This window comes from Pollachius pollachius (genome assembly GCF_949987615.1).
Source record: "Pollachius pollachius genome assembly, chromosome: 14".
In the NCBI taxonomy this organism is placed as follows: domain Eukaryota; kingdom Metazoa; phylum Chordata; class Actinopteri; order Gadiformes; family Gadidae; genus Pollachius; species Pollachius pollachius.
This window is the reverse complement of record NC_136947.1, coordinates 3,090,101-3,104,848: the sequence shown is the minus strand read 5'-3', so window position 1 is coordinate 3,104,848 and position 14,748 is coordinate 3,090,101. Positions and strand designations below refer to the sequence as shown.

General features: G+C 47.5%; 1 protein-coding gene across 1 annotated transcript in view; it reads right to left on the bottom strand.

Annotated features, from left to right (window-relative positions):
* Window positions 1-14,748, bottom strand: part of mtcl1 (microtubule crosslinking factor 1) — a gene marked incomplete at both ends in the record, with an annotated part of 56,738 nt that overhangs the window by 36,452 nt on the left and 5,538 nt on the right. The window contains one exon of the mRNA XM_079750535.1: window positions 13,612-13,770. Within this exon, the coding sequence (XP_079606661.1) occupies window positions 13,612-13,770 (159 nt within the window). The remainder of the gene's footprint in view (window positions 1-13,611; window positions 13,771-14,748) is intronic.

Below are 14,748 nucleotides of genomic sequence, written 5' to 3'. Positions count from 1 at the left end.
GGAGGTCACTGCAATGTCAGCCCCTCCCTGGCGGATGGGACTTCTTTTTTTCCCAGTCTCCATCTGGTGACTGTGCGGCGCGCCGTCTACAGCCTTCCAGAAGCATCATGCAGTTCCACGTCACCCCCCCACAGGCCAGGAACACTGGACATATTGAGCGCCTGTCTCAAGGCTTTAGGGGAGAGGCCCGCCCGGGATGTTCTTAGTGACACAATCAATCCGTCTGCAGCCGGGCGGTGGGGAACCCATGGGTTCATGGGTTAGTGTTACCAAGGCAGTGTTTGGGCAAAGAACTCTCTTCTGTTTTAGTTTTTTGTTAAGATACTGAAACAAGTCAAAAGGTCATGGTCACAACGGATTAGAGCATCTTATCAACTTAAAGAAATGGCAACACGTTGTTCTAACATTCATGGTGATACTAAATGTTCTGCTGCTGCCGTTACCTTTTATTTTATTTTGCGTGGACTATAAAATATAGATGATGCACAATAATATATACATCTGAAGTCCACATTGATGGCTGTGCAATGTTTTCTCTGGCAATGTGCATCAAAGCCATTACAGTGAACTAAGCTCTCCGTGCTTCAAAACAGGGCCTCATCTCTTCCCGGATCTCACAGCAGACCCGTCTGGAGCATCGACCGTCGCTAAGCACGTGGTCGAGGCAAGGTGTGCTAAATGAGCCGTCTGCACTGCTGCTTGTTTAGCACTTTAAGCTATTCCGGGACGTCTCCTGAGGTATACAAGACCTATAGCAACACATGGACTGGAGAGAAGGAAAACACAAAAACACATAGCGTCTGGGAGGAATAGGCACCGGGAGCTATAGGGTTCCAGGCTGGTCCTGTATAGCGGCCATACATCATCTCCCAGAGGTGAGATCATGGCGATACGCTAGTGTTAAAGGGTACGGCACAGATGGGTTGGGCTTTTCAGCTAAATCATCAGCATTATGTAGTGCATGTTGAGGCCATGATTATATACAATAATCGGCTGAACTGATTAGCCAAGCTTCAGGGAATGTCTCCGTGTCCCGGCGAAAACTGTAGAATTAACAACAATTGCTTCAAGCAAAAATAACATTTTCTTCCTCTATGCTTACGGTCCCGTTGTAAATAAAGATTTACTGAAAACCAAATTGATCGATTGTTCGAAAACAAGAGCCTAGAGCAGCAAGGGTGAAAAAAGTGACCGCACACACCCGATGAGAACGTAGTATCTTGCGTGTGTTTCTTCGCCTATCGCGTGTGTGTGCACGCATGCATACAAACGCTTTTCATGTGCATGTGTCAGTAAATCACCGCACATGTAATGGATGCATGTGTACGTGCACGTAGGCCAGTCAAAGTGCGGTGTGAATGAGAATGATGTCTGCACACACGCATCCTCACTGTTGGACCGGTGGCAGGGACAAAGACCACCTAAAATGCAGGAAATGAGGGTTGACTGGATGATGGGAGGTGGGGGGGTTCCTTTTACAAATCACTGGGGGTGGGACCGGCCCTCGGCCCGTCTCCCTGGCTCTCAGGTAAGAGGCCTTCCATCCAGGCCCGCAGCGGCAGAGAGCTGCGACGCTCAGGCCAGCTGGTAACACGCTAAAACACACAGCTAAGAGATAGCCAGAGGACCATGGGTCTGGGAATGAGAAGAAACCATTCCGTCTTTAAAATCGTTTGAATTCTCACTCACAATCACATTCTACTTTATGGACAACATAAATCCTAGTTTACTTCTCCTGTTCTCTTCTAACGTCCAAAAAGTACGTTCCATCCAATCCATTGCGATCTCAGGTATTATCAGTCTTTTGATTTCCTCAAGCTTATTTCATGGCGGGAGTCTATTTGACTACATAGCCAAGCGGATGACAAATCACCGTACACTAACATCCATCACAGCAAAGGTCTCGAGTCCTATCAGACTTTAAGTACGCACAAACTACACAAATCAGTGAGAGTCATCACTGCACCAGAGTTTTCAACAACTTTTGCATCAAAAACAATGAGCTATGTGCATCTTCATGAACCCCGTCGTCATTAATGCAACTAAAGGTTATTTGACCAAACACAGTAGGGCACAATAGTTTACCCAAACATGTTAACCACGACGTATCAATGTCTTTATTTGAACGGTGCACTGCACACCATGCACCAATATGCAAGATTCCAATAGCACAATGCTATTCTGGTAGCACGAGTGCGTGTGTGTGTGCACATGTGAGACATTTACTTGCTGGCAACCCATTCCCGAATGCCACCACATTATGCTGAATCGGCAGGACTCTACACTGAGAGAAAGAGTGATGGAGAGAGAGAGAGGGATTAAGAGAAAAAAAAAGAGCTGAAGAGAGGGAAGGATGGCCGGACGGACTGACACAGACAGACAAACAGACAGACATGATAGTAAAACACGTTTGAATTATGAAACCTGAATTGTGCAACACACTCAATTGTTGCCGTTTCGTTGGCACGGTGACAAACGCGTCTGGTCCTAGCGCCTGTGCTTGGACAGGGTGTAGCCTCACTGGCTTCAGGTCAATAACAGACCGGTCCATTAGCTAAACCAAGTAGAAATCAACCAACCCTGAGCTTATTCCGTGTGTAAGTAACGACCGCTGCCCGGAAGGAAGGCCCATCAGCGTCCTGCGCTCCGACATATGGTTAGGGACCAGGAAATCGAAGAGTTTCCCATGGAGATTCCCAACTAAAAAGGTTTTCCCTCCCCGTTCCTCACAATCCTTCCAATAACACCCACATTCCCTGCACCAACACCGTGTTCATGTGGAGCTCGAGACCAGCTTCCAGAGTGGTGTTCGACAGCTCTCGGTTCTTAGATGTGCAATCCATAACGTATCGTAAAATGTAAAGCAGATTTGACAAAACAACTAATCTCATTTGTTGTGTACAACAGCCCACTTTCACATGGCGAGCGACAGTGATGAGCTTGTTCCTAAAAGGTTGCTGGTTCCAGAAACCCTATACGGCCTTCCGCCGGGGCAGTGTGGTCGATGCCATCCAATCCCTTTCCTTAAATAAACTTCCCGTCGTCTCCTCTACCGATGGAAGGAACCAATACGAGGGCAGACCAACAACAACAACAACAACAACAACAACAACAACAGGTAGACCTCCCGACAGGGAGAGAGACGTGCACGAGCATCCAAATCGTTCGCCTGGATGTAACACCACGGAGACACAGATCCACCCCCCCCCCCCCTTCCAGCTGAGCCCGACCACGCCCCCCTCCAGGGGGAAGTCATCAGAGAGGATGACCCCCTCGGTTGGGCCAAACCCCGGGGAGTGATTGGACTCTCCGGCGCGCTTCTGAGAGGTCCTGCTCACTCCACCGCCTCCTGTCTAGACTAGACGAGCTGCAAGGGACGTCTCACCGGCTAGAAACACACACACACACACACACACACACACACACGAGAGCCCCACCCCCAGACTGGTGTCAGGGGGACTTGCTCCGTGTCCTAGTGATGCACAGCTATAAACGTCAGGCACATCGTGTTGGCTTTCATGAACTGCTGGCAGCACTTACAGCCGGCTATAAATGACACGACCCCACGGACCGCTCAGAGGAGGAGGGAGGAGGACAAAGGATGGGCCGGAAGAGGAGGAGAGAGGGAGGAAAGAGGAGGAAGGAAAGAGGAAGGAGAGAGGAGGAAAGGAAAGGAGGAAAGAGGAAGGAGAGAGGAGGAAGGAAAGGAGGAAAGAGGAGGAAGGAAAGAGGAAGGAGAGAGGAGGAAGGAAAGAGGAAGGAGAGAGGAGGAAAGGAGGAAAGAGGAAGGGGAAAGGAGGAAAGAGGAAGGAGAGAGGAGGAAGGAAAGAGGAAGGAGAAAGGAGGAAAGGGAAGGAGGAAAGAGGAGGAAGGAAAGAGGAAGAATGAAAGAGGAGGAAAGGAAAGGAGGAAAGAGGAAGGAGAGAGGAGGAAGGAAAGGAGGAAACAGGAAGGAAAGAGAAGGAAGGAAAGGAGGCCAGAGGAAGGAGAGAGCAGGAAGGAAAAGAGGAAGGAGAGAGCAGGAAGGAAAAGAGGAACGAGGAAGGAGAGAGAAGGAAGGAAAGGAGGGAGTAGGAAAGCAAGCGGAGGAACGATGCGACGAGGAAGCAGGAATCAGAGAGTGACCACCTCGCCTGCCTGCTAGAATCCCACAGCAGGCTGGCAAAGGATTCTGGGAAGGCGGGTTTGCTTGGCAGGAAGCCAACAGTGCGTATCGTGGGCTGAGAGAGGCAAGAGGAGGAGAAGGCGCTCACGACGACATGGAGAAGACGGAGATTAGACCGATGACTGTCAGCCTCAACCCAGCGCTCTCCCCCCCGCTCCACCGTGACAGAAATAGCGCTGACGAATCACAACGCAGGATAAATAGATACTACCTTTACCACACCGTTGCTGCCAGGACAAATACCATCAAGGCCCAGACATATAAAGTAATGGGAATGACTGCATAAATGGAGTTACTGGAGGGAGGGAGAAGGGAGGGGGAGACAGATAGCGAGAGAGAGAGAGAGATAGCGAGAGAGAGAGAGAGAGAGAGAATTATTACTACAATTCAGGCCAATGACAGACGCGTTGACAGGAGGGCAAACTGCTAGAAAAGATACAAACATGCAATCTTCCCAAAGGTCAATTTCCCTTTGAATTTGTTTTCAGAAAGGTCAGAGTCATGATAAAAAAACGCTTTCAGTTGACTTATTAGCATAGTTTCTATGTAGTAAGTATCTATCCCTGCCCTGACCATTTGGGCTTGTTCTTAAACTAGGACAATACAATTACAAAGTCTGTTAAATTAACTCTCAATTCTGCGTAAGACTGGACAAAGCACATTTGTCCTCAACACATTTCCCCACACTCTGCCCCGTCGAAACGCCGGCCAAGCCCCAATCAAGGCCTCATCAGCGGCCCACTGACGCCCAGCGGGGGAGGGAAGCTACGTATCGTAGCATATTTAAGGCCTTCAAAGTTCGTCATAATACTCAAGCAAGGTTTACACCTTCCTCTACAAGCCGTCACTAGCCATTAGTCACTGTTACAGTGTGACTTTAATGTAATGAAGGAAAGGTGCTATAAATAACAATAACGCAATCTCCTCCCCGTGAAGCCGAGATGTTTAGAGAGAGAGTAGCCTCTCTGGTGACAATCCTCTCTGGTGACGTTCCTCTCCGGTCACGTTCCTCTCCGGTGACGTTCCTCTCCGGTGACGTTCCTCTTTGGTGACGTTCCTCTCTGGTCACGTTCCTCTCTGGTGACGTTCCTCTTTGGTCACGTTCCTCTCTGGTCACGTTCCTCTTTGGTCACGTTCCTCTCCGGCGACGTTCCTCTCTGGTGGCCCCCCCCCGCCCCGTTAGAGGAGGAGTCCACTGGGGCGGCGTGGTAGGGTCGGGACAGAGGGGGAAGAGGAGGAGGAATCAGGTGGGTGAAGGGGGGGGGGGGGGGGGGGGAGAGGAGGAGGGTGGGAGAGGTAGGAATAGGACGAGGAGGAGGAGGAATTGAATGGGGGGGAGAGGAGGAGGAGGAGGAATCGTGTGGGGGGGAGGGGGGGGGAGAGAGGAGAAGGAATTGAATGGGGTGGGAGGGGGGGGAGAGGAATTCCAATCGGGCGGACGGAGGGGTGGGAGGGGTGAAGCCGCGGTCCAGCTGGCCGATAATGAGGTCGGACCCCCCCCTCCCCAGAGTGTCGCCGGGTTGACAATAGCCCCCGGTAATGAGCAGGACGATGGCTCCCTCGACACACACCCGTCCTTTGAGGGGGGGGTTAACTACTGAAAGAGAGAGAGAGGGAGAGGGCCTGAACTGGACAGATATAGAGCCAGGAGGGGGTGTGGTGGTGATGGTGGGAGGGCGCTGGGGGTCCAGACATATTTGGCCATTCAGAAAACACTTAATGGCTCAGATGTCTTCATCTCAGGGTCGTAAAAAGATAACGAGGCTGCACCCAGGTGACGGCGGTGCCAATGGTTGCGGAGGGGGACTTGTTAGCCCCGTGATAAGGGGGGGGGCAGTAAACGTAGCCACTTGACGCATGACCAGAAGGGTGGCGTAGACAGTCGTTTCCAATAGCGTATCACAAGATGCTTGACTACTAATAACTAACCAACTAATAACGCCAATAGCAGTAAAATCAAAACAAAACACAACAAATAGTACACGTTTTGCTTACTGACAAGCTTAAAAACAAAAAAGGTGTAGATAATGGAGAGGAGATCGCTGAACGGTTTGAGATATTCTTCAACAACCGACTGACAATTCAAAGCGATGGTTAAGCTGAGACTTGGCGTCATCTGGTTCTCGGAGAGGATGCTACTTTGCGGTTCGTTGATGGGCATTGTTGAGTCCAGTCAGAAGCCTAGTACAGTACACTGACGGCAAAGAAAAGCAATTCAATAAAACTCAAAGCTGAAGAGGCAATTTCTCAGTGGTATTGTTGCCCGTCGAACCGTCTCTCCAGCATAAGTTGGTCTTCACCATAATAAGATCTGCCTGGTCGACCTTGCTATCAAAACAAAACTCATATACAGTAGCAATAGACGTAACACAGCATCATCAACCATCATATATTTATCATATTTAATACCATTTATTTCTTAGTTACCGTTAGTGTAGTTAGTGTTTACCATACAGGCTCTGTATCATGCATAAAAAGTACCATTTCTTTTCAAAAGAAAACTCAACAGAGGAAATGGAGAATGATTGATGACTCAGAGTCGGAATAAAAAGTGTGATGTCGATGAGTCTGAAGGAGACAGGCATGAGAATAACAGACAGTGTTGTTAGGTAGTCTCCATCGCCAAGTCCACTAGCACATCCATTACATTGTGACTTCCCTGGAGAGTGGGAAGTGTCCCCACTACGTCTCTCCCCCTAATGTGCTGATGTTCTCATCTCTTGTAATGAAATGACACGCTCCACTCAAAACAAAAACAAGTTTTTTTTTTGGTTGGAGATAACAGAGTGCATCTCTGAAATGATTTGCTGAGGCAGAATGATATGAGAGAAAGACATTCATTACCCTTGTCTGAAACTAGAAAAAGAAGGTAGGTGTGTGTGAGACAGGGTTCTTTTTTGTTCTGGAAAATGACGCTCAACACAAGTCCCTTCACTGTAAGAGCTTGTTACATGAATCTTGAACATGGAGGTTGTCGGTACTGACATACTTTAAAAAATAAGAGCATTTTGAGGATTATGAGGGGCTATGAAAAAAATAGGATTAGGGTGTCACTAAAAAAAATGCAAAAAATGAAAAGCTAAACCACTTAGACTTGGAAATTACCACAAAATGTAAAAAAAAAAAATGGACCTGAAAATATATCACTAAAACTAAAATAGTCTGTTACGAATCCATAGCGCAACTCAAGTGGATTAACTCAACGTCTCTACTCTAGCGGCCCTGGTCGCCATGGCAGAACAGTATCTTGGTGACAAATCTCCATGACTCAGTAGCCCGGCTCATGCTCTCCATATGCCCAGACTATCCTCGGCCCCATGGCGCCTGGAGGACAGACCACCATGGAGCCACCCTATTACCTTCTCATCGCTCTTGGCAACCAAACATTGCCAAAATGTGAAGCCATTCATTTGAGCAGTCTGTGTTGGAAAAGCTCAGTTGACAGTTTACTGCTTTAATTTACTCCTTCTTACCAAAATACACCCTAATACCTGGGCAGATCGAATACGATTATTATGTTGGGTGAAAATGTGTCCCATTAAGACGATTAATGGATGCTTCCTTTTATCACTTATAATTCAGATGCACGGCACAGACAACTCGCCTCTGGATTTAATACCATGCCAATATTGGAAAGAACCAGAAGCCGCTTCAGAAAGAGGCAGTGTTTTTTGGACCCCAAAAAAACGCCCACAAAAAAACATCATGACCAATTGTGCCCTTGAAACACCGACCCACATTTTGGTACAAGCTCAAGGTATTTCCCTCTCTGACCTTTGCATGAAAGATCCCGCCCTACACTCTAGCCTGCCGTCATCCAGCCCATAAATAGAACTGAAAATCCCTTTGGATACAGCAGGGCCATGCTGGCAAACCTCTTACGGGAGTTTGAATGTCGATCCTTCCTTCTCGTCTCGTCCGTTCCATCGTGTTTCTGCATTAGCACAAGGCACAGCGGAACAGAGGAGCATGATGGGAGAATGAGTCCTCCGGCTTCCCCTTTTGTTTTATCAACCGATTTCCCTCGACGCTTCCGCACATTCCATGGTACACCTGAGATATTGTCTACAGATGACTATAAGCGTGATTTAAAGGGGAGGGATTTTTCCCAGGTTCCCTGCTGTTCTTTGTCTTTTTCATTAGGATTATTCAATCCTGGGCAGAATAAACATTCATGCTCAGGGTTTCATGCTTAGGCTTCTTTTTCACCTTGGGAGCAAATCCATTGGATTACTTTTCCCTCTATGGGGATTTCATCTAATTTAAAGCTTTAAACGTGAGGCAGAAGGGCTCTGAAATACACTATGCTGTGCTAGCTGTATTCCAGGATGCAACGCAGAGCAATATGGATTAGAACGAGTACAGTCAGCGCCAAAGTGATTCAAAATCTGGAATTTCAGATTCTGATGATTTTCTCTTAACAGTTTTTAAGGATCAAAAACAAAAAGTCCTGAAAGGTAGATTTAAAAAAAAGCGGCTTACATTATGTGTACACCTAAAAAAATAACCCAATGACCTAATAACTTATACAAACCAAACAAGGATATGATTAAAAAATGATATGCACAAGGATTCTCTGGTTGTTTTAGCTTTGATAATGGTATGCAGCAATTGCAGAATGGGCCTGTATGAGTGTGTGCCTCACGTAACTCATCCATGTGTTAATTGTTTGCCTTACGCTTCGGAAGGCCAACACTTCCCCATAGCGACACTTCATTGCAAGAACTTGATGGAAAACGGATGATTCCTCCGCCTGTCTCCTCCGTGCAAGTGATAGTTTACCGATATAAGGTAAACATCACATTATTTTGTGATTTTCCGCCGCTCACTTCATGAAATGATGTTACTTCAGACTACCTCAAAATACATCAAATCAAAAAAATCGAATAAAATCAAAATCAATAATATAAACACATCATCAATCATGTAGTTCAGAAAGCGAATCCACAATCCACCGTTTCTAAAAGGGTTCAACGAATTTTATACTTCCAATACGTTTTATTCAATAAACAACTTCAGATTTCCTGATACGATTATACAAGTGTGTCACTGCAGTATTTTATTTTCCAGCTACTCTTCACCCCCCCCCCCCCCCCCCCCCCCCCCCCCCCCCTCGACTTTCCCACTGGTGGGATCAGAGGCAATACGTTAACTAGGTCAATGAAATTCCTTCATGTTCTTGCAATACAAGCCCACAAGATGGGTGGAGAGGAGAAGAGGGGAGGCACAGAGTGGGAAGGAGAGGGGAGGAGTGGATGAGAGGATAGGAGAGGAGGGTGAAAGAGAGGGCAGGAATGGAGACGGAAGGAGAGGATGGGAGAGGAGAGGAGAGGAGAGGAGAGGTAAGGAGAGGAGGGGAGAGGGAAGGAGGGGATAGGATTGGAGAGGAGAGTCTTCTCTGAGCAAGAGAAACAAAGCAGGTCTTATATTTCACCATTGATCCTGATTGGGTTTCCATAGTGATTCTTGGAAGAGAAGTACAGAGAAGTTTAGTTAGAAGTCATAGAGCACATGATTGTTATTGTCACTTTACTTTTTAAAAAAGATAAGGTGTCCGATATCCTCAAAGAAACTATTTTGTACCAAATAAGTTTTTCCGAAAATAATTTTGGTCTGGAACTGAAGTCAAACTCAATAATAAAGAACTGTATGCCACTATGGCACAACAGATTCCATAGTAATCAGACACATTCTCTGATAATACTTGCTGGTTTAGAGGGAGTGGCCGAACCTAAACTAGGATTATACCATTTGTTGTAATGAATGGTGAAGTTATGATGAGCAAGAATGACGGATGAATAAATCATCTGATGCTTGAGGATAAGAGGTGTCATGACAATATATTAAAACTTCACTTCATTGCACAATACACCCAGGCTTCCCTTCAAATGTCAGTGTGTAGAACGCCCTCAACCAATCAAAACCCTCTGCCTTCCGCCTCCACATCCATCACACTGAAAGATCGCACGCACACGCACACGCACACGCACACGCACACGCACACACACACACACACACACACGCACACACACACACACACACACCTTACGTTTTGTGTAATACTCTTCATAATAACCGTGACGTAAGAGATTTTCGATTTTACACACAAATTTCATGAATCCAACATTTTCAACAATGGATAAATGCCGATTTGGGACAGCACAGCTCCTCTTTAGAAAACTGTGCCATGCTGTTTCATAACAGCTTTGCTATCTGGATTAATCCATGCACACACACAGGGAGGAGGAGCAGTTGTATTGTATCTTGTCCTGCATGCTATCTTAGTTGGTAGGGATGCACCCCTCTGCAGATAGAGGAGAAACAGCGCGTATCATTTTAACACGGCTTGAGTCACAGGGTCAGATGAGGAATTGAATGTAAGACATGTGAAAATGTATTACAAATGAAACACCTTTCTTTATAGATTATACATCTGATTGTAATGCTATGCTATTAATATGGATCCACCCACATCAACATAAAGATGGTTAACGCCTTTGGATTGTGCTTTTGTCTTGCTGGCTGAGCTGTGCTTCAAACGGGGTCATGATTTGCATGGTGTGATCCAAGAGGAAGACGGGAGATGGCGGAACTATCCGGTGGACCAGTTTAAGAGCCTTCTCCTCCACAAGCGTCTTCCCAGTCCGGACAAACGGACGCCAATTGATGATCAGTATTTTTTCGTTTTTTCCAGGCTTGCTTTTCGACTAGCGTCAAAAGGACAAGGGTGCAAAAGGATGGTTAAATCTCTCACAGAGCTGCGGCCTGGTTCAACACCGTAGTTATATGGATTGACAGGCACGGCACAGAAAATGGGATGATCTGGGAGATTTTGAAACATATTGGGGAGTTGGTGGATTGAACAGAGGGGCTGTGTGTGGCGTGTAAAGAAGGGGGGTTGGGAGGGGTCATGAGACGTAAGGGGTGCAGACCTACAGTCAGCCGGTTGTTTTCTGAGACCAACCTCCGGGGAACACAGAGAGATCCGCAATCAGTTGGAGCAGCTTGAGGTTCTCCGGCGCTTCACTATCTGGTTCTCTGGGTACAACTCTTTGCTCTCTCTCTCTCTCTCTCTCCCTCGCTCGCTCGCTCTCTGTCTCTGTCTGTCTGTCAGTCTCTCTCGGAATCCATGTCTCTCTCTGTCTGTCTATATTCATTTCTCGGTGACTGAACTGCGGGCCGCTTTGAAGGCAGGCGATGATGATGTGTTCAGCAGCTTTTTTTTTACGTGATTCGTTTAAATATTCGCTGAGCTTTTTTATCTCTCCCCCCGCCCCCCCCCGTCTTCTCTTCCTGGCGTAGCTTCCTCTGTACATCAGAAAAAGTCTTCGCCATAAAGCGTTAAAATAATAACACGAGCACTGCCTCTCGCTCGCGTCTCTGTCTTTGCAGTGTCAAGTGATTGTCCTTGGAGACAGTTTGTGTTCCAGTGTGACAATGAGTCCGCGTGCAGAACTGACACCACCAACACCAGCCCATAAAAGTAACAAACGCCCTGACCGCCGACACTCCAAAACAAGTCATTGATCCTCTGTGTTGGCGCTGCATTGTCCGGCCCAATCCGTGCACTGATAATAGCCTTCGAGCGACAGCTGTTGCGCAAGCGTGTGGTGCATAAGCACGGACACAATAAGTCCATTGACATGGATTTGTCTTGGTTAGTTGACGATAGTTTGTCCTTAAGGACTCCTTCCGGAAGGCAGGTGAGGAGGAGGAAGCTCAGCCACACGAGACAGACGAGCGCTGTCAAGGCATAGCAGGGAATCCTCCAAATTGACCGACGGTGGCATTAGCCTACTTCTCATCAGCATGGCCAGACGGCACATTACCTCCTGATGTCAACACGTATTATTCTAAGCTAGTTGAACCTGAGCAGCACAGAGAAAGGTCTCGTTCCTGGCATTGGCCAATAAGAGCATTTCCTGAATGTGCTGACCAATAGGATTAGCTCCTTTACGCCCTGACCACTAAGACTGGTCCCTTCACGCCCTGACCAATAAAAACTCACACAAGACCTGACCAATAAAAACACTCACACAAGGCTCAAGGTAAACAGTGTAAAAGGGATATAGCATTCCAACCGTAAAAAAAACGCAAACATAACAAGAAAAGGCCTGCATGCAACACTTTTTAACAATCAAAACGTCAATTAAAGTTGATGAAACTATCTAATAACAGGGGAACTTCTAAGTCCAGAATCCATATGATGGATTTCTCATACCGTTTGTAAAGCCCGCAAGAGGGAAATAAAGCTTGAGCTGTTTTCTCCAGCCCACAGAAGCTCGACTACACCCCTGAGCCCAGTGTTGTAGTGAACCACACACGACTTCCCATATTGCTGCAGCTCCTCACTACAGGCCCGCAGCAGAAAACACCAGAGTAGAGCTGGAGCTACGAATAGACCTGCAGAACAGTGTTGTGCATATGGTGGCATCTCTTCTTAGCCTAAACCAACTCCCTCCCCACGAAGCCAAAAGGTTGGACGTAGCTAACGCGGTCCGATCCACTCCGTTGAGACTTCAATGAGCCGTGGACTTTTTTGGGAAAAATATTTGCGGAATCGGAAGTGACCGATGATCTCAATTGACTGCGCGGACCCCGTCTGATCAGGGTTAATGATCCCTGTTGATTAAAGTGTGTGTGGGAGGGGGGTAGGGGGGGGGATTACCGTATATGCAAACATGAGAATATGAACGACGACGATGAGCGGAAAGCGTTGGCCGGTATCTCACGCCCAGGCAGGGAATTCAATTGCCCTTTTAAGCGGGATGGGAAACGACCTCGCCTCTCCACATCATCCCGGGCTTCATATAATCACCAGTGCAGCCGCTGCTGTAATCGTTTTCCTTGCACCGCTGTCGCACACGACCAGCGCCAAAACCTCTCTCCATCGCTGGCACACCACTGGTCATTCAGCGGCCGCGCCACATTTGCTCCCTATTCATGTTTCAATTTGAATGACGGACCGACGTCCTCATTCAAACAGTGTTTTCCATTTGGGTTCCAACACAGACGCTCTAAAGCTTTTACAACAGCATGAGCGATAGCCGGGTTAATTCGCCTGTTGACTTTATGTTTTTACAGAGATATGAGGGAATTCAATAATGAAGTTGACTCCTGAAATACCGTAAAATGAATGCTGTATCGAGTAAACCCAAATAGGAAAGCGTCAACTGCACGTCCGTACAGAAAAACAACACTACACCGTGCCAAAGTCAACAACAAAATTGTGAATTTCATACGCATCCGACCGTACCAGAAAACACTACCGCAAGATATCTTCTTTGCTGATGAAGGGGCTTTTCTTGCCCTTTTGGGGGCTTGGGTCTGGGGGGTGTCATAAATATTTGGCCTGTGAAACCCTTTGAAACTGTAATGGGGATTAAGGGCTATACAAACAAAATTGACTTGAACTACATTACCCAGCATGCAAAGCCCCGGCGTACCTCTTTGGCCCTGTCCAGCTCGTTGTGCACCGCCTGCTTGGAGATCTCCACCTCGATGATCTTCTGTCGCAGCGTCTCGTTCTCGTCCTCCGCCCGGCTCCTCTTGTCCTCCACGCTCTCCAGCTCGTTGTGGAGCCGCACCGACACGTCCTTGGCCACCTGGGGGCACCGAGGGGGGGGGGGAGGAGGAGGAGGAGGAGGAGGAGGAGGAGGAGGAGGAGGAGGAGCAGGAGGAAGAGGAGGAGGAGGAGAAGGGAGGGTGTCAAGGAGTTGAGAGACTAAGGACGTGTCTCAATGCTTCCCCTTCCCCTAGATTTGAGCCCTAACCCTAGATTGGGGGGGGGGGGTTGCCTCAGTTTAAGATGTTGTGCTGCTGCTTTTGGTTGCCACAGACTTCAGGCAAACTCTACACACTCACTTTTTTCAGCGCATGCTGCCATGTGGATATTTTACTTTTGCTGAAGAGGAGGGGGCGTTGCTATGAACTACTGGACCTCAGAGAAGGGGCAGTGGTGACGTAAACACCCGATTAAAATCACTGCACTTCATTTTTTTTCTTTTTCTCATTTTAATTGAAAAAAAAAAATCATCCTAAACCATGAATTCGAATTACGATTAAAAATGTGTTAATCGCCCAGCTCTACTTGACACGTGGTCACCCCGCTCCAAAGGGGTTCTCAGGGTCCCATCATGAATATGTATCCTAAATCCAGGTCCTCTGCTTGACATGTCCTTTGGTAGGGGGCTCATCTCAGCGTGGAGAAGAGGGAGGGAATCCACCGGTGTGCGCGGTAGGTGCGTAACACAAACCAACACAGTCGCCGGTAGATATGTGTTGTTTGTTTGAGCTGCACCTTTGCTGGTGAACTTGATGCCCTGTGTATTATGCGCTGTGTATAATGGGATTCAGAAAGCACTTTCGTAGTATTATGTATCCACCGTTTGCACCAACACAAGAACAAAAATAGAACCATTCAGATTCACAGATCGGAAAGGTTGCAGCCTGGTTAGAAGCCTCTGCTTAATGACCCAGTGTTAAAGTGAGCACAGACAGACAGACAGACAGACAGACAGACAGACAGACAGACAGACAGGACAGACCAGACAGAGTGACAGACAGACAGAGTGACAGACAGG